General features: G+C 42.4%; 1 protein-coding gene across 8 annotated transcripts in view; it reads left to right on the top strand.

Moving 5' to 3' along the window:
- NTRK3 (neurotrophic receptor tyrosine kinase 3) overlaps window positions 1-26,535 on the top strand; it is a 387,302-nt gene that overhangs the window by 345,230 nt on the left and 15,537 nt on the right. For 5 of the 8 annotated variants that reach the window (XM_034939369.3, XM_034939368.3, XM_034939371.3 and 2 more), the window contains one exon: window positions 8,593-8,667. The exons of the other annotated variants lie outside the window; for them this stretch is intronic. In XM_034939369.3, coding sequence (XP_034795260.1) covers window positions 8,593-8,667 — 75 coding nt within the window. The remainder of the gene's footprint in view (window positions 1-8,592; window positions 8,668-26,535) is intronic. 8 annotated transcript variants of the gene reach the window in all.

The following is a 26,535-nucleotide window of genomic DNA, read 5'->3' as shown; positions in this document are numbered from 1 at the left end:
GTATGTTTCATCCTATGTCCTTAGTGGAGATAAATGTGGTTTATATTATAAAACAGACATTATAAGACTCAGAAAAACTAAGAAGAACCTCAATGTGACCAAAATGGCCTTGTGGCCAGGTGTGGTGGTTTGTATCTGTAATCCCAGCACTTTGGGTGGCCCAGGCGGGGGGATCACTTGAGGTTAGGAGCTCGAGACCAGCTTGGCCAACATGGCGAAACCTTGTCTCTACTGAAAATATGAAAAATTAGCTGGGCATGGTGGTGCATACCTGTAGTCCCACATGCTTGGGGAGGCTGAGGCAGGAGAATCACTTGAACCCGGAAGGCAGAGGTTGCAGTGAGCTGAGATCACACCACTGCACTCCACCCTGAGTGATAGAGTGAGACTCTGTCTAAAAAAAAAAAAAAAAAAGCCTTGTGCTTTTCATAGGCAATTGGTTATATTTTATGCATTGTTTATATCTTGACTGGTGGGAAACCAGTGGAATAAAAATCTTTAGCCCCCTAATCCTGCCAAAAAATAATAACCTATTTCTGAGGGTGGTTTCTAGTTATCTCCTAAACTTAGTCTCTTCTCTCTGCAGTTTAGAAATCCAGTTGTTTTCTTCTCTCATTGAAGGTTGTGCAGGCATGAGGACTGATACTGGGGAAAAAAGACGGGGAAGATGCCCCATTAGAAAATTCTGAGATATTGAAGCATGCTTATATTGGATTCTGTCCTTGGGAAAGGAGAGGAAAAGGCTGAAGGAGACCATTGAATCTGGTGTTGAGTCATTCACGTCTCTCTACTCCTGTGGAGGGCCCTTATGGATATGTCATAACAGGATCTCCTTTTCCTTCCTCAAGTGCAAAAGGCCTTTTTTTTTTTTTTCTGAGACAAACTGAATATGTAACATAAAAAGATACATATATTTCCATACAGATACCTTCTTTACTAGCTGTAATTAAGATATTTGCAAGTAAAGAGAATGTTGTGTTCCCTTGACTTCCTCCTGGTAGGGAATTGTATTTCTCTCATAATCCTCATAGCCCAAGATTTTGTGATCTGTCTGTGTCTAAACGGAAGGAGGAGGAGGAGGAATCAGAAGACTGGGTCAATACAAAGCATCTGAAATTCAGAACTTCAAACACAGTTTTTACTCTCGGTTGTTTTTTTCTAGGCTTTGCTAATCCCAAAGAGCAAAGTTGGAGGTAGGAAAGTTGATAGCCCAAGAGCAGATGGGCCGAGCACCCACTGACATTGCAGTCAGGCAGATATTCAATTGAATCACTGAGCTTCTGCTGAGAGCTATTTGGCCTTAGGAAATATACTTAAATTCACTAAGACTTAGATTCCTCATCTGAAAAAAAAAACAATTTCTTCTTTTGTGCACATTAAATAAGATAAGTATTCAAATTGCCAGTACCCATTAGGCACCCAATAGATGGCTATTATTCTATGTAAAAGAATAAGGTAGAAATTATATATCGGAAATTTTAAACCATTTTAAGTTACAAGCCAAGGTTTTCCCTATGATGGATCTTTATTGCTGGATACTAAATTTAGAGAGGAGAAGAACCTACTCAAGAGAATTTAGGGAAATTTAAAATAAAAAAAGCCACCCACTCCTCCAGGACTGGTTTAGACATTTGAGTTGATCTGTTGGAAGCCCAGGAGGAAAGAGAAAACACTTTTAGGCATCTGCAGGAAGAGCTTTTCTATTGTGGAGTTAGTAGCTACAACCAGGAGCTAATTTTTATAACTGTGGACCAGGAATTCTGCAGTAGACACAGGTCTTCAGAATTAAAACCTCCTTCTCCAGATGTCCTTAGTGTGTGCTGTCCCTCATCATCCCAGAGAGAGAGCTTAGGGTGATGCACCTGTCCTGGAGCCTTGGGGATAGAGAAAAGACTGGCTTAAGTCCAGCTCTACCTCCTTTCTCCTTTCATTGGCTATGTGATGGTTACTGCTTATTATTATGCATAGCATGAAATATGCAAGTGTATATGCATATGCATAATGAATGTGCAAGTTCTTTGTAAACTGTTGGTTTGAGTGCTGGTGGTTTTGTCACCACCACCACCACCATCACCACCCCCATCACCAGCATCATCACCAACACCATCACCACCACCACCATCACCATCATCACCATCACCAACGCCACCATCACCGACATCATTACCAACACCACCAACACCATCACCAACACCATAGCCACCGCTGTTATCACCATTATAGTCTGTGCTTAGTAAATAACCATGTACACCCTGGAAAAATAAATTGAATCCATCAATGTTCCAAAGTTGACTGGTAGGTGGTGGTCTGTACTCCAGCTCTCCAACTCTGCCAATCATCACGACAATCTTGGTTGCCTTCCTCCATTGAGTCATGCTTTCCAGCCTCTTCAGCCAGCTTGGAACTTTGATTTGCAGCCCAGTTTGTTCTTGTAGTTGGTCATTTCCTTACCCAGTGGGTCAATCCCCAATTTCCTGATCTTTGTATTTATTTTTTCACATCCTGAGACACTTGGGTACATGTTTGTTCCATACCTCAATAAAGCATAAGTTCCCTTGAAGGCAAAGGAGCTCACCCACTTTTAGCACAGTGATTTCTACATTAATAATGCTTAGTAAAAGTTACTTAATTAAAAAATACATAATACTATATTAGATGTTTGTAATGGGAAAAGAATAATGTCCCCACTTGCCTAAATCTTCTTACATGAATCCTCATTGGTTCCCACTCACTGGGCACCAATGGTCAGTATGTGGGGACTCTGAGTATGTGTATCTGAAAGATGCACTGGTATTACCAAGGGAAAGCCAGCTGGATCTGATTCCCTGCCAATGGCCCTGACATCTGACATCTGCTTATCAGTGCAGAGGACTGGAGAAGGTCTCACAATAATTAAAATACCCATAAGAATGGAGTTAGCACCCAAAGGAAATTTATTATTGCACACAGAGAATCACATTATTCAAAGGCCATAGGATCAAAGCATTTGTTCTCAGTGAGCTAGTCCATGTGGGAAGCCGGATCATAATGTGAAAGTTGCTTAAAGAGGAAGAAATCAGGGCAAGGATGTTAGAAGAGTCAAATAATCAATGACATCCAGCTAAGAAAGCCTAACAACAGGGTTCCTGGCTTCTCAGCAGGTTCAGAAATACTCCATGTCTTTTGCCTGAATCCTCCTCTCTCCCTTGTCCAGAGCCAGGAAGGGATGAACATCTCCACCATCCAGTTCCAAGGCTCATTCTTTCCCAGGCCTCCAGGATCAGCCAGTGCCCCATCTGAGAGATACATTATTTCTTCATCTGTGTCAATCAGGGCACAATGCAGCCATGATAGCCTAAGAGCCACTCAAGATTTTTCAGACAAACTTGGATATACATCCATGTTTTCATTCATTTTCTGCTGATCGTAAAGAGGCCAATTGTATTTTCTTCATTTTCAAATGTTTGGGAGCCACTTTATTACAGCCCCTAATGCTTCCCATGTCACTGAATTGCTTTCACACCTAAAAATGAGTCCTTTTGTTGCTTGCAAATCTTATTGCCTTGATACCTAGTATTACATGCCCCAGGGAGGGTACATATTAATAGATTTCAAGTGCCTGTTCTGATTGACTGGTGATTGCCCAGAGTGGAGTGATGAGAAGAATTTGGTGGTTGCATCTAGGATCAGTGAAAAAGTGGTGATCAGCTGGTGACATCTCACATGAAAGTAGAAAAGAGGATTGGTGGCACTTGTGTCCTGTTCTGACACATGTCATCCTGAGCAGTGCTCTCAATTCAGGGATTCTGCTGGATCCTGTTAGGCATGCTCTAACCTTGGATTCACACAAGTGGAGGGATTCTAATGTGACATAGATATTGAGTTTATTGAGTGCACCTGTGTTGAAGGATCATATTCAGAGAAAGGGGTTTGCCAGGTGGATCTGCTTTACTGGGGCTAATTTCCTCATCACATAAATGAGACTAGCATCCCCAAATTCTGAATTATCTTCTACTGGCCTTTCCCTCACATTTCAACTAAATAGTTGGATTTTTTCTTCTTTTCTTACAACTTGTATATAGAAAAAGTGCCTTGTTTCTGGGTAGATTTGATTCCCCTTTACACACTGCCAAGGTGTTTAGTAGTCTAGATACAGCTTTCCCTGCCAGCTCTATGCCATCATCTCTGAGCCAACTTTTATCAATGTAGCAGCAGGATCTTGAAGCATATATATATATATATATATTTACTTTTTGAAAAGTTGAACAGCCCAAGATCAGGGTTTGCCGCTAGAGTTCTGCTCCCAAGCAGACGTTGATTCAATTATCAACATTCTCTGGATATGGTCTATGCATTTTTATTACTCCACCCAACTGTTTTGTAAGTATTCTATGAGAGACCTTGATAAACGTCTGGATGAAATTTGGGTAAGCATCTACACTGGCAATCTTGTGAAATCCTGACTAGAAATGAAGTTGGAGGTCATCTTTCAAACCCACTTATTTGACAGGTGAATACATTGAATGCCAGCCAGAGAGAGAGAGAGAGAGCAGAAGTCCCTCAAGACCACACACCTAGTTAGTGGTAGAGTGAAGACAAGGACATTCTTCTCCCTTCCTGTGAATTCAGTGCTCCTCTCTAACCACCATCAAAGTGCTATGAGATCAATGGGCTGGCATGATTCTCCCTATTTACAGACAAGTAAATTAAAGCTCAGAGAGATTAGTGATCATTCCCCAGACTGTACAATAAATGAGGGGTGGAATTGGGTTTGGTGTTCTGGTTAAGTTAGGTTTTTCAAGGGATGAGAGTTTACTTGTGAATAGAATGTTTAAAGAGCACACCAGTACAGCACAGTCTCCATGAGGTTAAGTAGAAGTGTGAGCTTGTAATAATTGAGTTCCATGATCTATTTTTCTAATAAGGCTTTGTGGCAAGGCCATTCAAGGCAAAGGAGGAAAACAGGATGACCCAAGCCTAGTCAACGCAGCAAGCAAAGATGATTTAATTTAGAGATTTTTGGCTCTCCAATATAATCTTAAAGCAACCAGCAGCAACGTGATTTGAGGTGATTGTAGTCTGTAAAATGTAACACAGATTCAGTGAAACTGAAGGGCGAGGAAGGAATATTAGAAGCAAGGGAGATGGTGCTCAGAGTTGAGGAGTATTGTCCTATTGCCTTGAAATGTGTTGCAAGAAGTAGTTGTTTTAATGTTTATTGTGAAAATGTATTCTCAAGAACTTTGATTGACACATAATCATTCACAGGAGCTTAGAAGTTCTTTAAGGGCAGTATTCATGCCTTATTTCACTGATTATATAACCCTTGTACCTAGGACTATACATGATATATGGTAGACACTTTCATAAATGTTCATTAAATGACATAAACCAGGAGACAGGTGTTCTTCTCAGCGAATGACTGATCTGAGATGATGCTCAAGGACCCTAATTTGGAACAGTCAGAGATCACAAAGCCAGGTTTCAGTACAGAGATGTATGGAAGGGTTGTCCTCCATTATTTTGGTGCAATGAGTGGGCTCTGCAATGTGTTCCTCACCCACAGGGGTGGAAAGATTGGAAAATGCTAGAGATAGTTGACACCTGAGGGTGGTGAAGCACAGTGCTGCAGGAAGTTACCCTTATTGTGTGAAAATGGAACAGACCATCCTACAAGATAGTGGGTTCTCCATCCCCAGTGGGTTTCTAGAAAATCCATAGAACCACATTATACAGATGCCTGTGCTGGACATGAGGTTTCAGAAGATGATCTCAAAGTTTTGCTTTTCTCTAATTCTGAGATCCTAAAAGCCAACTCTACAACAGAGATTGCTTAGATAAGTGCAAAGTGGTAGAGTAATTTAAGAACTCATAATTATGTACGTGCAAGGAACTGTGTCAAGTATATATTTTCATGATGCTATCAAATATTAAGCCAAATTCACCCTCTGCATATCTACACATTCACAGCCTGAATCCTTTCCCACTTTGCTCATATCTCAATACCTGTCACCTGCCCTGTCTCTTGTATCTCCCTGTGACTGTGTTTATCTTGCTCTGAAAGCTTTCTTGAGGCATTTCTCCCTCATTTCAACTCTAAAAATCCACAATCCATCCTACATTAAAGAAAAATCTTCATTTGACCTTTCTATCCCTTCTAACTTTGCCTGAATATTGAAATAAGTACTTTTCATCTTCTGTCTTAATTTTTTGGGCTTCTGATCTTACCACTGAATTGAATCTGCAGTTTTGGGGTCACTAATTATCTCTCACGACCAAATTTAAATTTCTTACTTCAAGTCTAACCCTTCTTGAACTATTTTTGAATGACATTATTAATAATTTACCCTTTCCCCTGCACCCCCTGCAACTGCCAATGCTGCATAGTATTCTTGTTGAATGCCTCAGTAATGCTTTGTTCCACAAGTTATAACCATTCCTGGTCATTCTTTCCCTGTTCCATTGGTTTCTCTCCTTCCTCTCATTTTAAGTTTGGGTGCTGCTATTTTAGACATCTGCTTTGCAAACCTCATGCACTCACATGGTTATAACCCCTTTTTACTTTTACACAGAATCTGTTTGAAATTTACATTTGCAGCCTCCACTTCTTCTCTCTTTGATTGCTTAATCTGTAAGCCTCCCCTGGAGAGTTCACTGGAGATTGAAACACGGCATGTTTTAAATAAAACTCACCATGGCCTCCTCCTGCTTCTCTGAGTGCTAGCACCTCAGCAACCGTTAGCATCCGTGAAAACTCTCTTGGGAGCTTCCCAAAGGGGAGCCATTTCTGAACCTGTCTCTTTATCACCAGCCTGCTATGTCTTTCCTTATAGCACCTCAGTGCCACTTTTTCTTTGCACGTTGGCAGGAGCTGCCCGGGTCCATGCCTGGTCAGTCCAAAACCTGAATCCGCGCACACACCTTCAGGCTTGGAGCTCTTCCCCCAGGGCTCCTCGAACTTCCTCATCCCTCCTGTTTTTTTGGAGCCTTGTGTGAGTAAATCTTCATTTCACTAAAATATAAATTTCTTGCCCTGGCCTACTGGGTTCTCAAGCCCCTGCCAGTCTCCTTCCTGACCTTCCACAAGAAGCCCCCTTGGCTCCATCCCAGCCAGTCTGTCCCCGGTGGCCCAGTGCCAGTTGCTTATTTCCACCTTTGCATGAGGCCCTCTGTGTTCATTTGTTCGGGCTGCCATGACAGTGCTCCACAGACTGGGGGCTTCAACAACAGAATCTGAGTTTCTCACTGCTCTGGAGGCTGGAAGTTCAAGACCAAGGTGCCAACAGGGTTCATTCATTCGGAGGCCTCGCTCTTTGTCTTGCACATGGCTGCCTGCTCACTGTGTCCCCACGTGGTCATCCGTCTGTGTGGTTTGTGTCCTAATCTCTTCTTATAAGGACCCCAGTCCTATTGGATTAGGGCCCACCCTACAGACCCCATTGAACCTTAGTTACCTCTTTTAAGGCTCTCTCTCCAAATACAGTCATATTCTGAAGAACTTGGGGTTAGGACTTCCCCATAATGAGCATGTGTTGGGGGGCACACAGTTCAGTCCATCACACCTCCTCTTCCCAACTGCCCATCTGTCCTTTCTTTCATCTCCCTCTTCATTCTTTCTCTCTGTTCGTCCCTCCCTGCCATCAGCACTCAGCAATCCCCATTTCATTGTCTTCACTGGATGGTCTTTTCAGCCTCACCCTATGAGTTTGTGCACAGGGACATGTTACTTCATGAATCTGCCTCTCCTCCAGGTCATTCCAGTGCTGCTTCTCTGCCTCTGACTCGATTGAGAGCAGGGACTGTGTCTCTTGTCTCTTGCACACAGCCCTTGACTTGGAAGCACTTGAGAAATGCCATTGCTAAGTTACTGTGAGTCCCTCCTCACACACCCCCCTCCTCTCACTTCTCAAGAGCCCTTTCAAGGGAAAGGCCTTGCTTAGGAGCTTTTTTCCTGAGTGGCGATGGAGAACACAAATGCTAACTCCATGGACAGCAAGGAGGAGGAGGGCTGAGGCTCCATGGTGGTGACATTCAGTGAGCTAACCTTTCTAAATCAGGAAGGAAAGGAGAGGGAATCTGGGTAGCCCTAAAAGCAGTGGTGAATTCAGGGATTTTCTGCGGGACACACTAAGAGCAATAATTCTCTCAGAAGCTTTGGAGAAAGTGCTGTTTCTTTGACCTAAGGGGTTGAAGATTCTAGATAGAACCCACTTCCTCTCCAAGCAGTAGGTTGGCTGGGAGGCTCCTGCTGGGAGTAGAACCAAGCTCGTGGAGGGAAGCCCATTGCGTCTTCATTTCCCACAGAGGAAGACAGCTGAGTGTCATGTGCTGGGAGTGGTGTCATGATGTGCTGGTGGAGCCCCGAGTGCCTTGTGTTTCTGGGCGGACTCCAGAGTAAGGGCCTTGAAGGTGGGTTGCTGCGGTCTTCCGCTGTCCTCCCTAATGATGCAGGACAAATGTTTGAGGCCGTGCCCAGGAGAGACACGCCATTCAGTTAAAGATCCCCCTGCTTTCCTCATGCTCCTCCTTTCATCCTTCCATGCTTCCTTCCTCTCCCTTCATCCCTTTTCTTCTCTCTCCCCCTCCCCACTCTCTCCCCTCATTCACTGTCAGGAAGGGCCATGCCAGAAGGGCCCATTCAGCGTGGTGTGGCAGCGGCAGAGGCTAGCAGCAACGGCAGCTTCCACAGTGAGTCTGGATTTGATTTCTGGGGCCAGGGGGCTGGGCAGGGCAGTCCACACCCAGACAGACAGCTTGCAGGCTTTGGAGAGGCACTTCCATGGGCTGGGGCCTGCTTCCAACCTCTTTTTCCTTGCCTCCCACCGTGGGGCATCATTTAACTTCCATGGAAGTTTCCTGCCAAAGCCATTGATGTGCTTGGGATGTCTCATGGGGAGACAGCATGGTGGGGGGTGGCGGGCCATAATCTGCTAAAATTAGGTGCACAGCCGGGAGAGCCGCTGGAGTTCACATGGCTGCCAGGGCTTCTGTCCAGACCTGTGCGTGTGGTGGAGGCTGAAGGCTCTGCATGGACGATGGTTTGGCTGCTTTCTTGCATTTCAGGAGGTGTGACCTTGAGTTTTGAGTACACTTTGGGTGCTTACACTCCATAGGAGACTCCCTGTAAGGAAATAAGAATGCCCTAATTGCACAGAGTAGAGGGTCTAAGAACTGGAGGTCTCCCCATTGACCTCAGATGAAGCGTGGTCTAACAGACCTGATGCTTAGGATGGTCACTACAGATCCTCTGTGACTGAGTCAGATCCCCCAGTGCTTGCAGGGAGGCTTTTACCCTCCCCATTTTAATTTCTATGGTAATTTCTGGCAGGGAGATGGACATACTGCAGAGTCAGTCGAAGTTCCATCTGTCTTACCTTGATCGTCAGACTGCATTGGATGGCTTCCTTCCACTTTTTGCTTGAGGGCTTTTTTCTTCTATTTGGGAAACGGTCCACTTGGGAAAACAGAACCACAGAATTCACCTACTCAGCCTTAAAGATCCATCCCAGACTAAGAAGACACAAGTTCTGCTTGCCATCTTGAGAGGCTTTCCACAGGCCAGAGGCTGCTTCCTAACACTGACAGGGCCTGCGGTAGTTAAGTCAGTTTTGAAGTGAGAAGCTTCTGGTTTCTAATATACAGTATTATCCTGACACTGCAGTCTTATGGGCAGGTGCATGGGAAGGAAGGCTTTTACAGTTTCATTCATTTCTCTCATAATTTGGTTAGGGAGGTAAATTAAGCATAGCCTCCCAGGTTCTCTCAGGATCAGTTTTATAGGTTTCTCTTCTTGACACTGCTCCTAATAACAGCATGAAAGTTTAAGATTTTCAGTACTAACAAGTGTGTATAGCTAGGGTATTTCAGAACAAACATGCTTGGCAGCCTTATGAGAATTTTGCAAGTAGAACCATTTTAGAAGATTAATCAATCTCTTCTCATGCTTTTAAAATATTGTATGTATTTCAGTCGCATCAGGTTCAAACTCTTGGTTTTAGGAACTGACAGGTTGCATTAAAATATCAAATTGGTCAAATTTATTAATTAATTTCAACAAATATTTAATATTAATCAACTGTGTATGTTTTATTGTCTAAAGTTGGACCCTTCTGAGAATGAAAAGGGAAGTTATTAATAATTAAATAGGAGCTACAGGCATAAATTTAGACCTTTCTTGGTAAATTGGGGCATGCAGTCATTTTATCCATGTATCCTGAGTTATTGTTGGTGCCAGTGATACAACTATGAGTAAAACATACAAAAATCGCTGCCCTTACTGAGGGAGATAAAAAAATAAAGATAAAGTAAAGTATATAGTAAATTAAGAGTGATAGGTTCTTAAGAGAGAAGGAAAGCAGAGAGGAGAAAAAGAAGTACTTGGTGGTAGTAATAGTGGTGGTGTTGGTGGTGGTAGTTAGTGTTGTGTGTGTGTGTAGTTTAGGTAGGGACGTCAAAGCAATTGCATTGCTTAAAGAATACGAAATATTTTAGTTTATTTAGTTTCTCCAAGGAGGGCTTTCATGACTCAGCTAAAACTTACTGTATGGATGAAATCATATCTGAAAATTCTGAGTCCAAATAAAGAAATACTCACAAACTTCATAATGACAGAAAGCAAAGAGAGAAAACCAGGTGGCTGTGGCACTGGAAGGATACCTTGTCTGCTTGATGGTCAGCACAGGTTTCATCTCCCTCTGACACCACTGAGACGGCATCAGAAAGTGAACATGGCTGTGGATTCATCTATTTGGGGAGCATCTTTGTAGAAAGTCCCTTAATCTCTGACTTGTGCTGGCCATTCAGAGCATCTTAAGGCCCTTCCTTCTCCCATCTGCCTTTCTGTGGGGTAACGGAAGGGCAGCTTACAGCTGCTGAACACCCGCTCTAGCCGGGCACCTTGATAGGGGCTTTGAGTAAATTAATTTGTTTAATTTATTCTGTTCTCATGAAGACATTATTATAGTTCCACTTTGAGGATGAGAACACTGATGTTTAAGCTCAGAAATAGAAAATAGTGGAGCCAGGATTTAAATCCAGGTTGAATTATGTCTGAAATTCTGCCTTTATCAGTTAGTCTCAGCATCTTTCCACAGATACCAGTTGGCAGGAAGTGGAAGTAAGAAAAGGACTCACTGGGTGACCCGAATGTCCCATGTGTGGGCTGATTTGCATGGCTGGATCAGGAGCAGTAGATGTGTTGGGGTGGTTGTCCATGTCTTTGCTGATTGCGCATGAAGGCACAGCAACTTCTGCTGCTTTGTTTTTTGAGTGTTGTCACTGGAAATGGGGATGGGCATGGGAAATTTTGGGGGCATGAGAGTAAATCTTCCTGTGTGGCTTCCATCCTCGGCTGAGGTGGAGGCTTAACTTCAGTGAGTCAGTGTTCCTGGGGCTCACGCACATTGGAAGGAGGGACCATGCATGGTGTCTATGTATAGATAATAGAGGTGGGGAGAATGCATGCAGAGTGCTGAGACTGAACAAAGGTTTTTCGACAGGGGTTTGAGCGAAGAGTTGAGTTTGAAGATAATCCTAAATTTCCTGTCTGTCTTTTGTGAATGGAATCCACAGACTGACCTCATCCAGTCTTAGGATGCTATTAGCAAGAAACAGGATGTCTCTGGACCACATCTCAGATATGACGGTTATATTTAACCTAAATATCACTGTGTAATGTTGCATTTATTTGTGGTATACTTTCATATATTTCTCAGAAAACAAATAGGTAACCTGTTGTTTTATGTATAATATGGTAACCTCCTGATAAGGTTATGTTTCAAGCAAATCACCATTTAGATGCGGAAGAGAGACCTGCTACAATAAAGTAAAGAATTACTTTGGGATGCCAATAACCCTATCCTTTTGTGATAAAGGAGAAGATTTTCTACCTGTAATGCTATATTTTCCTTGGAGTTTTAGAGCATATTTATCCCAGGGTCTCAATGCATGTCAAGGCAATGTCTCTTAGTTTCACAACATGTGTCATAGGGGTAGAGAGAAGCCATTACTCTTGTCATTTGGCAAGGATTTTCTTTTTCATTACATTGTTACCATCACAGAAATATACTCCAAGCACTGGGATGTCCCTCGCTGTGGTCTTCTAACTATTGGGTAGGGTTACCTCATCACGTTTTGGTTCTTTACTGCTTTTAGGGACCCTTGTCTAGTTTCCTCTGTCATTTTGATACTTGAGGGCTGAGGAGGAAAGCATCATTCATCTTCCTCCGTAGGATACTCCACTTTCACTTATCTGAGTTCTCCCTCTGGTAGAAACAAATAAGCAAGCAAATTAGCTTTTCTTCTAAAATATTAACGCATCTCAACACAGTTGGCTTCTCTCTTCTGCATATGTGTGCTCTGTGGAGTCCCAGCTGGGAATCAGGGTAAAGATGAGAAGTGTCTGGTTATATTTCAAACTGACAAGGATAGTCATTCTTTTTCTGGTTACATATGGGCCGCCCTGCCACTCACACATACAAGATATGTCTTAATTCCAGAAGGGCTTAGCTGAAGCTTAAAAGAATAATACCCATGCCTTAGACACAAGTCTGCAAGGGCACCTGGTCATGAGTGTGCCTCGGTCTGGGAATCTGCTTAGAGACTTGGTCATAGATGCATCCTTTACAGCAGTACGCTGGGATTTCAGGGGTGAGATGAACCCAAAAAGATTCAGAGAGATCCCAGAGGCCCATATTAAAAGGTTTATTGTGGCTGGGTGTGGTGGCTCACGCCTGTAATCCTAGCACTTTAGGAGGCCTAGGCGGATGGATCATGAGGTCAGGAGATCAAGACCATCTTGTCCAACATGGTGAAACCCCGTCTCTACTAAAATAAAATAAAAAAAAATTAGCCGGGCGTGGTGGCATGTGCCTGTAATCCCAGCTACTTGGGAGGCTGAGGCAGGAGAAGCACTTGAACCCCAGAAGCTGAGGTTGCAGTGAGCTGAGATTGCGCCACTGCACTCCAGCCTGGCAACAGAGCAAGACTCCTTCTCAAAAAAAAAAAAAAAAAAAAAAAGATGCTTATTGTAGTTTCATTCTAGCAGGGCATGTCTTGGTCATAGACAGGTCCTTTAAAGTAGCATGCTGGGATATCTCCCCACCCAAACAAACGTAGTATTTCTAAGGAACCTAAGGACACACACCTGTTTATTTCCATGTCCAGGGTACACGAGGAGAGCATAAGAAAAGCTTTGTTCACCCCTCTTGGCATGCGAGTGTTTTCCAGCCATCACTGAGGTTGTGGAGAGGGTCTGGGTGCAGTGAAGATGTCTATAAGTTAGAGATTATTCTAAAACCCACTAGGACTTTCCCAAAGTCAAACACCAATGTAGTTTAATGGTTTTGAAATTGTGGAATGTGGTTTCCCCCCTTTTCATTGCTATCCCAAGTCTTGTGATCCAAGATCATTAAGACTGGCCTTTTGGGGAAAACCAATACAGTCCCCTGTGTAAGATGCTTGTGAATGTACAGGGTATCGCATGTCCTTATTAGTTTAGGGAGTTTGGTTGTCTGTTCTTAGTCCCAGTCCTCTGAGTTCTTAACTGGAGATTTATCCAGAGATAAGAAATCTGCCCATTAAATAGTAATTAATCTTTGAACTCTCAGTTGCCTTAGCATTTTGCTTTCTGATGATCTGAAGAAATATAGTGTCTCAGAGCAGAGCAAGCCCCTAGAACAGGATGATAAAAGGGGCCTGGAATGCAGTGGGGCTCAGGTCTTCAAGGGAAGGGGTTGTGGGAGCTACAGGGAAGATGATGGAGGAGGGGAGGGAATCTTTCTGGTTGTGCCATCCAGGACCACTCACTGAGAATGTTGCCCTAGTCTCGTGATGGGACTTCTTGGTCTGCATCTTATCTTCAAAGCTGGTCAAGTCCCTTTGCTTCCGCAATTCTTTTGGGACAAATGACTCATGAGAAATTCATATGACTACAAGAATTGTGACACCGCCTCCTGTCTGGCGATGATGTGGGTTCTGCTATTTCTAGGCTGGTGCCCACCTCTCTTGAGCCTTAGCTAGTTCCTCTGATTAGTGCTGCCTCCTCTCTTCCTGCCACTTGTGGCTAGCCCTAATGGAAAGTAGATCTCCAGGCAGATGCATCCGGCTGAAGAATCCTGGCACCAGGGCAAATGCAGCCCTCCAAGGAAAGCTTTTAGTTCAGACACCGGTCTCAGAGCCCACATTGTGAACTGTGTCCTGTGAGGCTTTATGGCCAGTGAAGCTCTGGCATTTGGGTGCAGGCATGTAGGGTGGGGAAGGAGCAAGGGGGAGTCGGGGTGAGAGGAGGCTTATCGTAGTTTCATCCTAGCTGGGCATGTCGGTTTTTACATGGGCCTCTGGGATCTCTCTGAATCTTTTTTCTTTGGTTCATTTCTAGAAATAGACATTGTATTTCTAGAAATAGAAACTAACTTGAGAGTCGAATTTTCTAGTGTTTTCTCAGGATTTTTTCAGCTGTGACAGAAAACTCTCTACCTTAAGCAAAAAGGCAACGTACTGTCTTTATAATAAAATTTTTGTTTTCCAGGTTTAGGAATTATTTCTAGTGTTGGCTTCATTCTAAGACCTAAATAATGTCACCATGTAGAGCCTGTTGCTTCCTCTCTCCCTTCTTCCTTCTCATCTCTACTCTGACTTCTTTCCATAATTTCATCATCATTCTCTTCCTCTCTCTTTGTCTGCCCAAGACCATGATCTTAGAGAAAGAGATGTTAACGGGAAATAGATTTCCAAACAATCAAGGCTAATGTATTTTGAAAATTATGATGACAAATGCTGCCACATTTGAACACATTATCTGGGACCTAGATGTTCAGTAGTGAAGGCTTGTCCTCATCAGGGAGGCCTTGCCATCAGGAGCCTAGCTGATGAGGTGAGAAATTATCAGTGCCATTTCTACAAGAGTGGGACTGGACATTATGCAGAGAAAAGCTGCAAGAGAAAGACACAGGAAGCAAAGTCCATGACTGGCTTCTTTTTTCCAATCTGTCTATGGAGGAACATAGATATTTTCTGATTTCATCTTTATGAGTGCTCTCTGGGCTGGTGTAGGTTCCCATCTTACTTCATTGAATCTGCTGATTTAGATATTTCTGAATGAAAATTCCCCTTCAGCTTTTCTGAGTGTTTTATATAAATCACATTTATAGGATTTCTATCACATTGTCCAAAATCTGCCACCCTAACCTATCAATTTACATGTCTTAAAACATTTTTACTAATGAGTCTTTTTTTAACTTAGAATGTATAAGAACTTTAACTTGGTGGTGAATAAGACCTTTGGTTTTGGAATCAGAATAATTTGGGTATAAGACTTGGATTTTTCTGTCTCAAGCATTTTTGAATAAGATGCTTAACCTCTTCCTCTCCTTTTTCCCTTCCTCTCTCCCTTTCTCCCTCTCTCCCTCCTCCCCGCTTTCCTCCTTCCTTTCTTCCTTTCTCAATACAATGCTGTCGATAATAGTAGTTTTCATAGCCAATGCGTTTTAGGAGGATTGAGCGAAGCAGTGAATTTTAATTCATTTAGCATATATCCTAGCACAGTATAAACATGCAATAAGTTGTTGTTCTATATCCATGTTCACTGGGACAAGAACTTACCCCAACTCGACTCCCAAACTTGGAATGCTGAAAGCATCTCCTTCTACCTCTGTTATGGCGGAGGCCAGAGCTTCAGATAAATTAAGATGAGGGCTCTACCCTTGGGGATTACCTACCCCAGCACTCAGCCTGGCTCGACCTTTTGGGGACCCACTAGGTGACCCTGAGAAAGATACTTCATCCCAGTTTCGTTAGCCTACAAACGAGAAGTCCACCTGCTCAAATTCCCCTTCTATATTTTTTGGAAACAGGAATGTGTGTTAACAGAGGAGGAATGCCTTTGAATAACAACTCTCCAACTGTGATTTCTGGCTTCACATTTAAGACTTTCTTGTAGGTTCATCCTCAGAGCAGTCCTCTCCTGCCTTTTGACCTTGAAGGAGAAGCCAAGAGGCAGGGCTTGTTTATAAAGAGAGATGGAGCAGCCCACAGCTGCAGGCCTCAGATTATGGCCTGGAATGCCAGATGCTGCATGGAGGTACAGCTCCTCCATCTCTTTCATCTGAACCTGCCCTTGGCCTACACCCTTCACTGCCGAGAGGCACCCCAAGACCCAGTTGTAGAGTAGCAGGCTGTGTGGAACGAAGTGGACCTCAGAGCTCTAACCTTCTCACAGGGCCAGGAGGGGCATCCAAAGATTATCCAGTCTCTACTTGACCAAATCATCCCCTTTTGGAACTGGATGATCCCTAAAGGTCAACTAGTCGAAGTCTTTCCCTCACCCTACCAATTATGCAGATGAGAACACAGGAGGCCAGGGGTGAGCCAGGAGGTATGATGCAAACTAAGGCAGGGCCGTGGAGCTCCTGAATTCTGGCCCATGCTCTCCTTCACTGCCTACAGCACACACACACACACACACACACACACACACACACACACACACACACCCTCTGTAAAGTCAGGCTGCTGATGCTGCAGATGTTAGGAAGGGCCTTGAGTTGAGCTTTCGTTCAGTGTTCTTGATGTCCTGATTCAGATGAGAAAATTATGCTCATGCAATTTTTGAGCAGAGAGGAATCTTAGCAAAACTCTGGTCCAACTATGTCATTATTCCAAGTATGAACATTGAGACCAAAAGAAAACATGGGCTGCCAAGACCACAGGATGGCACACTAGTAGAACTGGGACAAGAACCCAGATGACCTGAGTCTCAATCCAGTGCTCTTTTCACTCAGGTTCCTGGTTTCTCTTGGTGCCAGACCTTCCCTCTGGCTGTCTCCATTCCAGGATGCTAAAGATGCCTCTAGGCCTTGCCAGAGCTGTGTGGCTGGATTAATAGATACCCCTTTCCTGGCATTTCCCAGGGAAAGGCCCAACTAGAAACCTGTGGTGCTTAAAAAGAGTGGTGGTACTTCTTTTTTTGATGAATCACCTTGCAGTTCCCAGAGTGCTTTGACTGCTGTTACCACCCAACCTCAGACTTCCTTGAGAATTTAACCCTGTTATTTTTTCCAAGTTGAATCCCCACTTTTACATGAAGATAAAGGACTTTATCAACTGTTTCATGTCTGTGGTCCTGCAAGTGATCTATGAGCTCTCTCCTCTCAGCACCGAGCATCCTTCCTTTAGAATTAAAGGGTCTTTATTCATGACTCAAAGAAAAATCCCATTTTCCATTGGATGAAGAGTGCATTCAACTCCCAAGAAAGCTTTAGGTGTGTGAGAAGGCTAATTGTTTCCACCTTCTCCTTGCCCTTATCAAAGCTCCTCCAGCAGCCAGTCAGTGAACAGATGGGAAATTCAGCTCCAGCTCAGAGAAGCTAGATAAGGCAGCCTGTAGCCTGCGAAGGACTTGTATATTCTTTATGTCCTCTCCCGTGATGTGCATCCGACTACCCTTTGCCTGGGGATGTGGCCATCAGTAGTAGGTTTCTGTTGTGCTATGTATTGTTTACTGAAGAAATTAAAATACGCAAAGTGTTCCTGGTCCCCCTTTTTGGGCTCCCTCTCCAGCTACTTCTGGCATTTTCTGTTGGCAGTTAATAAAACAAAAGGGGGGCCCAAAGGCTCGGGTCTCCCTCCAGCTAGAATGGTTAATTTGGAGTGGTTTGGAAGTAGTAGGTATTACCTCTAGCTACATTTGTGCCTTTCTGGCTGATCTGTCCAACCTGCAATATGTGGCCTGACTGATGGAGTTCGAATGCTGCATGAAAGGGGCAGGGGATTAAGGGCACAGAAATTGAGGGGGTGGGGGAAGAAGAAAGTAGGGGTGGGTCTCCTTTTGCTTATTATAGCAGCACAAACCAGCAAAGACTTATCTTTCCTCAAGACAGCCTTACTTGAGGAAAGAGCTACAGTCCAAGACACTTGAAAATTACTCCCTAATCCAGCCTAAATCTTTACCATCCCTTACCACTAATTATGCCCATCTACCTGCACTCATAGAAGTTCCAAATCCAATCCCTTACCTTATTTAAATCCTGGACCCAGAGAATACCTCTTGCAAATATTTATAAGATATTTATACAACACTACTGACACCATTACAACTCTTATTCATCCCAATGACTGGGCTGGCACTTGGTAAGCCTCAAGATATGTTAGTAAGTAACAGTTGCAATTAGAGTTGTTATGGTGTTAGTAGTATTGTTCGCTTATAAATATTTGCAAGAAGCATGCTCTGGGTCCAGGATTTAAATAAGATGAGGGATTGGATTGAAAATGTCTATGTGTGTCAGCCTCCCAAGTAGCTGGGACTACAGGTGCGTGCCACCACACCTGGCTAATTTTTGTATTTTTTTTTTTTTTTTAATGGAGACAGAGTTTCACTGTGTTGGCCAGGCTGGTCTTGAACTCCTGACCTCAGGTGATTCACCTGCCTTGGCCTCCTGAAGTGCTGGGATTACAGGCGTGAGCCACAGCACCCAGCCTAGAATCCCTGATTCAAGGATCCAATGCCATCATCTTAAAGCTGGTGGGATATTCAATCAATAAGAGATATTATTAATGTCGCTTAAAGGATGACTCAGTGAGCCCATTCCTAGCTAAGTTTGCCTTTTGTGGAAAAAAGAAAAAAGAAGCTTCACACACAGAATATGCAGTCTCTGAGCCTAGTCCACTGTAGAAAACTGCACATTCTAACCAGCGCACCCTTGTCTTCAAAATTCACTTTAGCTGCTCCTCCTGAGTGTCTAAGCCCCGCTTTTGTAAACAGCCTGAATCCAAGGATCCAGACTGGCAGTCACACAGATCTGGCAGCTCCTTTAAACTGCTTCCAGAACTTAGGTGGAACTGTCTTGAACCTACAAAACCCACAAAAAGAAAGACTTGGAGTGCGGCAATAGATTAACTTCTATCTCTGGCTTTACCATGCTGACTGGCTGGCATATCATCCCTGAAGTGGTTTCTCATCCATACATTTGGGATTATTGTCTCATTGTAAGGGTAATTGGGCAGAATGTCTAAGTCCTTAGAAAAAATAGGAAGTGCTGTGTAACACACATGATCATAATCATTGAGAAATTAGCATCTTTCAAGGAAGATTTAGATTCAAAGTATTATGTATGTGCAGGTGTCTTGAAGCCTTGCCATGCCTCTGTTTCACTTACTATCTCATTTAATTTCTGCACATGTTCTGAGTGTGTTATTATTCCCATTTTTATGCACAAGGAAGTCAAGTCTTCCAGAGGTTAAATAAATTCTCTATGGTTGCTTAGCTAGCAAAGAGCATTGGCTGAGTTATACATTATTTCCTTCGTTCTTTTGGATCCTCTATTTCCTTATCCTGTATACACATTTCTGATATGTTATAATTTTTACATTTTTTGGCCTCTAACTATTTAGTAAAGTCAATCTTATTTGAAAGAAATTATCTTATTTTGGCTAAATAAGTCTGAATCTAAACTAGAACCTAACTCTCAGTACCTGAGCTATGCAGGGTCAGATTTTTCAAAATCTAGGATCATTAAAAGGATGTATTCTACCATTGTTTACTTATGAATATGATATTATAACCTGCATTTGGGGGCTGAGTGGATCCCTTTGAATCTAGTGTGATCCATGGATCTGAGCTTGGTTGAGACCTCCAGCTTTGTTGAGTGACTTGAGCTCTTTTAACATCATCTTAAAGTTTGTTTCCACTAGAAGATATTAGTGCAGCCAGGAGGCCTCAGTGTAGCCATTTGCAAAAGGAAATAAGGGCCAAATTATTTTTCAACTCACATCTTTGGAGTTGAAATGTCTGCTCTATTAAAAAATACATTGCTTGGGGGCAGTAAAGGACAATGAGGTCTCAGAAAGAGTGCTAGAATTTAGGCAGGATTAAGAAAGAGGAAAACAAAATAAGTTATAAAAGGCATGTGTTCCCGGGGCTTCCCTCAGAACTTTGCTCCTGGCAGATGCAGCTCTAGGTAAGAGAACTGGGGAGAATCACAATGGGCCTATTTATCCTCTAGGCTCACACTGCTAAACAGCTTGGCTCTCAACTCCTTGTATTTTTGGAAGACTCCAAGGGTTTTTCCTAATCCTGGGGCTAGAGGCTCAGACTGAGACAGCCGTTCCACTGAGATTCTGCTAAATGGATGCTGTTTGCGTAAACTGTCAGAAAGCCCTGCTCTGAGGGAGCAATACTATAATGATGTCTTTGTGAGTTTTCGCTGCATTTTCCCTCCAAAGAATCTCAAGCACCTACTAGACCCGGGGCTGAGATATTCAGTTTGTCTCTAAGAAGCTAGATAATAGTCTGTCCTGCTTTACTGGGAAGAGGAGAGGCAAAAAGAAGGCAAGCAATTCTGACTTAATAAGTCAGAAGTCTGATGTCACTGTAGAAAAGTCATAATCTCTTGTATAAAGCTTTCATCTGTGGGGTTTCCATAACTGGGGCGAGGCCACAGATGGACATGTATCTGTGAGTGCACACTCATGTATTGTAGATCAGAAATCAAAAGGATATCCAAACTAATATATCCCTAAGGCATGCACCCACACAAACTGGGGAGAACACAGAGTTCTACCAGGTGACTCAAAGTCTATATACACCAGGATAAAAAGAAGGAAAACTATAGAACTGTCGATGAATAGAGTCAAACTCTGTAATATATATACGTATATATATTTTTTTCTTTCCTTTCTTTCTTTCTTTTTTTTTTTTTTTCTTTGAGACAGAGTCTCACTCTGTCACCAGGCTGGAGTGCAGTGGTGCGATCTTGGCTCACTGCAACCTCTGCCTCTCAGGTTCAAGCAATTCTCCTGCCTCAGCCTCCTGAGTAGTTGGGACTACAGGTGTGCGCCACCACGCCCAGCTAATTTTTGTATTTTTAGTAGAGACAGGGTTTCACCATATTGGCCGGGATGATCTCTATGTCTTGACCTCATGATTTGCCTGCCTCGGCCTCCCAAAGTGCTGGGATTACAGGCGTGAGCCACTGCACCTGGCCTGTAAAATATTTTAAGAGATTTATTCTGAGCCAAATATGAGTGACCATGGCCATGGCCAGACACAGCCCTCATGAGGTCCTGAGAACATGTGCCCAATGTGGTTGGGGTACCGCTTGGTTTTATATACTTTTAGGGAGGCATGAGACATCAATCAAATACATTTAGGAAATATATTTGTTTGGTTCAGAAAGGCAGGACAAGTCAACGTGGGGAGGTGGGGGTGGGTTCCAGGCTATAGGTATATTTAAACATTTTCTGGTTGACAATTGGTTGAATTTATCTGAAGATCTGGATCAATGGGAAGGAATGTTCAGGTTAAGATAAAGGATTGTGGAGACCAAGATGTATTGTGCAGAGGAATCTCTCAGAAAGCAGACTTCAGAGAGCGAGCAGGTTGTAAAATGTTTCTTAGCAGACCTAAAGGGGTGCCTGGCTCTTAGCTGATTATCTCCCGGATCTGGAAAGAGAGGAAGGAAAACAAAGGGGGAAGGAGATTCTCCATATAATGTGGATTTTTCCCACAAGAGACTTTGAAGGGCAATTTCAAGGTATGGCAAGGAAATATATTTTGGGGTAAAACATTTTGATTTTTTTCCTTGTTATGCCAAAGTCAGATTGGAAAATAAGTCATGATATACAAGGTTAAATAAAACCCATGTGATGAGAATTTGTGGTTTCTAGGGCATACTCCCCAGACCCCTTAGATAGGAATTTGGGCAAGATAAAAAATTCCGAGCTTCATCCTCAGAACCAAAATGTAAACTTCATTCAGAGACTCAATCTGTATATTTCTGATTTGTTTGCCTTTGTGTATGTATGCTATAGTACAGTAGTACGTTTACATTAAAAACAATAACCAGACACTGTGGGACTTCAGTTCTGTTTCATTTACTATTCTTAGTGACTTGGACAAGTCATTGCTTTTCTGGCCAAGGTTTCTATGTCTACAAGTAGACTGGGTAACTTCCAACCCTGTGTGTTTATTAGCTACAGCTTTAGTGTTGAATCTTTCCTTTCAAGCCCTGGGTTCTGAGAAACTCGGATTTGAGGAGCTGGACAAGGTACAGTTACAGGGTAGGGCTGCTCCCCACCCCCACAAAGATATACCAGGAATCCAGATGATATCTGGAGAGAAAGTAGGCTGAACCACCAAAGAGATATGCCTAATAAATGATCAGGTGGCTGAGAAGAGAGCCAAAGAACTGGTTCAAAATACAGCGTCCAGTATCCACAACTCAGAATAGTCTTAGACAGTGAGGAGACAGTAGAGCAGGGGAGGAGGAGGAAAGGTAGGAACTAGGGGAGAGTTTCTGAAGACCAGGCTGCTATTTCTAAGATTCTGGCAGCCTCTCGCATATGTGGGGAAGGAACTATTGAGAGATACCAACAGTTGGAGAAGGGGGGCAGTGAGAAAGGTTCGTTCCAGGAAGGAGGGCTATATCATTCTGATTAACTAGTTTAGAACCAAAGCATTCTCTTCACTGCTTGGAGACAGAACACATTAGAGGAAGACTTTGGGCCTTTCCTCCTCCATTTAGGCCATTTATTTCTGGAAATGTCCAAGGGAAGTTTCACCAACCCCATACCATCGGGGAATGATCAGGGCAGGACCAACAGGCCCAGGTCTGTATCTATGACTGTACACACGATGCACATGCATTGTCACACACACATGTCCATCTAAACCACCTCCCCACAGTGTATGGATGTGTGTATGTATATTACATGTAGCTAACCCATTATGTGCAGCCATGCGAGTGAATTCCCAAACCCTCTGGAACAAGAGTGCCGATGATTTTAAAGACTGTTATGGTGGCTGCTGGGACTGCTAGAGGGATCATGTTCAAGGTGACTGCTAGCCATAGCTGATGCCATCCTCAGACAGCCAAGCAAGGTGGAACAGGCCAAGGCCACTGGGGCGTGTGGGAAACCAGACTTCCCAGGGAATGACGAAGGCATAGATTTAGTTTTTCATGTTTTCTTAATGCACATAACCACTTTTCTATGTGAATAGACACCGAATCAAGAAAGATTAAATTTTAATAAATAAAAAAATGGCACTTACCATAAATGACACCCTTTATGATAATCTCCTGATAGACCATTTATCATTAATATATGTTGCCAAGGTTTTACCACTCTTCAGAGTTGTCTCCTCCAAAGTAGATGAGTTGCTTTCTCATGTACTTCAAACATTTCGGACTCAGCCCATGCAGATTAGGGAATACAGAGGAAGCTTGAATCCCTCCATTGGTTCCAGAAATATTACGCCCTGTGAATCCACGCTTGCTCATCTTTGCTGGGTCTCAGTTTCTTTATCTGGAATATGGGTTACTTCGTGTCCGGTATACCTCATCGGAGTTGTGTGAGTATAGATGTTTTGAACCTCTCAGTGAGAAGCAGGCTTCTCTGTGATTTTTGGAATCCACCAGCTGGCTCCTTCTGTAATTAGATGCGGAAGCCTGAGAACCTTGTAGAACTTAGCTGAGTTTCTATTTAACCCAAAGCGGTGGGTTCCCTCTAACTGAAGAAAAGTTGCAGTCACTCAATGGAAATGAGCAAGACAATTCTCTTTTCAGGAAAGGCTGGCTTAGAAGAGGAGGGACAGCTGTGGTTGGGTGAGTTGGGAGGTAGGAGATTCCCCAGAGTGGAACACTGCCATGCGGGGCATTCTGCCCCAAGTAGAACCTGGAGCCTGAGAATTTGTAGCCACTAGACTTCGAACACCTTCTGCACCACTTATTTCTGGCCCTGAGGAGTGGGGCAAAGTGTGAGCCCTAAGGACTTGAATGAAAAAGATGGGGTTTGGGGGTTTCAGCTAGGCATCCCAGGGCTGGAGGTGGAACTGCTGCTCTTGCTCCCCTCCTGTCCCATTCTCCCAGTATATAGAGCTGATGGCTTGAGGAGGGGTACGATACAGCCTTGGGGAAAGACAAGAGGAGCAGGACTCTGAACTTTGCACCATTAAATGCTCAGTCTCTGTACCTGTGGTCTTGAAATGTTTATGCTCCTATAAGAATGTTGAAAAAATATATATGTCCGTTGCCCATCTTAAGTTGCCATCAAAAATCTTCAAAGTAATTTTGAATAGTTGCATTCAATGTCATTTCCAGAATATTGTAAATATTGACATTAAAAATACATCATTCCTTTAACACATCTGATGAACTTTAAGTACCAGAGCAATTTGGTACATCCTCTGTTAAACACATGAACAAGTTCTTAAACAGTCAGTTTTACATGGCTCCTGTTCCTTGAATTTATATTTTCATTGCAGTTACCCCACTGAATTTTATCTTTATATATTTTTATGCATGAAATCCTTTTATTGGCCACTCTATCATAATTTACTGTGACAAAAATATGTATGAAGATTTAAATTTAATTTTTAATGGCCAATGATCATACATTTCTAGATGTTAAGTATTTTTGGTTTGAGTTATCATTATGATTACTAGTAATACACAGACATTGGAAATTAAGGTATAATTATTAGTGATGCACAAAAAAGGCATCGACAGAATAATATACATATCAATTTTTGAGGAATATAAAAGATAAAACGTAAAATATTAATGGAAATGCATCTCATATTTTCGATTAGTTCAAGTATTCATTAATGAATATTGTTTTAAACTAAGAAAGATAAATTGATGGAAAAGAAAGACATTTTGTTATTGAAATGTAACTCAATTCTTTGAACTATTATCTAGTTATACTCCTAAAATCACATATTGGACTCTTATCAAAAATTACTTTCAATCTTCTCTCAGCTGATAATTCTTTTAAGTTTGTCCCTCTCCAGTTGTTTGAAAATAATTGAAAACTATCCAACTTGCAAACAGATATTTCCCCAATCATTAGAGATTCATTTTCAACACCTGTACCAGTATTTTATACAGTTCCTTCCATTGTACTCTGTAGGGTTTCACTCCTGAGATTTAGAATGGGTGAGAAGTTTGTCCTTCCTTTTGGAGAGTGGTGTGTGTGTGTGTGTGTGTGTGTGTGTGTGTGTGTGTGTGTTGGGGGTGGGGGCAACTGGACAAGGGATTGATGGCTCACAGGGGCTCTGCATTTAATTTTAGAAAAAATCCATGTGAGAGCTGTGCATCTGCAAAGTCCCTCAAAACTATCCTTGCCTGAGTACACGCTGGATAGACTTCATGTTCTGCATATTCTGATTTGAAACCTCTTGCATGGACACTGTACTGTATCTCTGCCTATTACATGGCACGGAAATTCTAGACCTCATCCCATGGGACAGTGGCTGTTGCTCTTCAGGGTGTGTATGGATAACATGAGGTATATATAAAAAGTGCACTTCCCCATGGACAATAACAAAAGACTGGAAACAATCAAAGTGCCTATTAATAGGAGGTTAGTGGGAGAAACTGTGGCATCTTTAAGCACAGTGGAATCCTCTACAGCTATAAAAAGAATGAGTGAACTTCAGTGAAAAAAGCCAAGAGCAGAACAGATATGGTATGTTACATTTTATCTAAGATAGGGATGAAGTGAATGTAAATCCATATTTGCTTATGTAAGAAACAATGGAAAGATAAACTAAAACCAAACAGAAATGGTTATCTGTAGGAGGAAGAGAACAGGGTGAGGAGACTGAGCAGAGATGGGACAAAATTTTGCTTGAATGTACCTTGTTTTGTGGTTTGGACTTTGAAACAATGTCTCAGTTTTTACATCATTATAAAGCAACATTAAATCAAGTGCAAAATAAAAAACAAAGCAAGTCCTAAAAATTAAAAGCAAACATGAAACAAATAAGCCTAATTGTGTATTACACTGGTGGCTTCACCACACAGAAAGGAGTTACTACAAATGACTTTAAAACATAGCTATGTTTTCTACATGCCCCTAGTAGGTAGATTCTAAGGACAGAAAGAGCTGCAAAGATTGTAGATTGAAGGTTGTTTTCAGTAATCATATTATTAGTAATAATATTTGAACTGTTATTTTGAAACTCTCTCTAATATACTGTATATTATTTAAACAAATTAGGATAAAGCAGATAATATTATGAGTGTTAATAGGAATCAAGATTTTCTGCATGAGAAAGAACACAAACATAAAATTAAAGAAGTAAAAGCTCTGTAATTCTAAATTTGATATGAAAAAATCAATAAGAAGTCATGATATTTTTTCTCTTAAGAAATTTTTTTCCTAGCTATTTTTATAACAAAGACCTAGAAATAATAACCACCCCAGTAGAGATGAGCACTCCAGTGATCCATGTTGTGGTCTTTAAATTCCATTGCCCTCCAAAAGGATCCAGGAATCCCTGGAGATATGGCTGATTCAAAGGCTGGAGTGGGAAATATACAAGATGAGCCTAGAGTATTATTTTATGTCAGAAAGCAAGGATGCCATGAAGACTATTTATTGGCATTATGTGAGAAGACACAGGCATAGGCTTTCATTTCCCAAAGATGAAACACCAGGCATCAGAAATAATAACTACTAACTACAATAGAATGAAACACTTCAAGTGTGTGTGTGTGTGTATATGTGTGTGTGTGTGTGTGTGTGTGTTTAAAGAACAAGCATTGGTAATGCTTTCCA

Source organism: Pan paniscus, chromosome 16, assembly GCF_029289425.2.
Source record: "Pan paniscus chromosome 16, NHGRI_mPanPan1-v2.0_pri, whole genome shotgun sequence".
NCBI lineage: Eukaryota > Metazoa > Chordata > Mammalia > Primates > Hominidae > Pan > Pan paniscus.
This window is presented reverse-complemented; position numbering and strand designations above follow the sequence as displayed.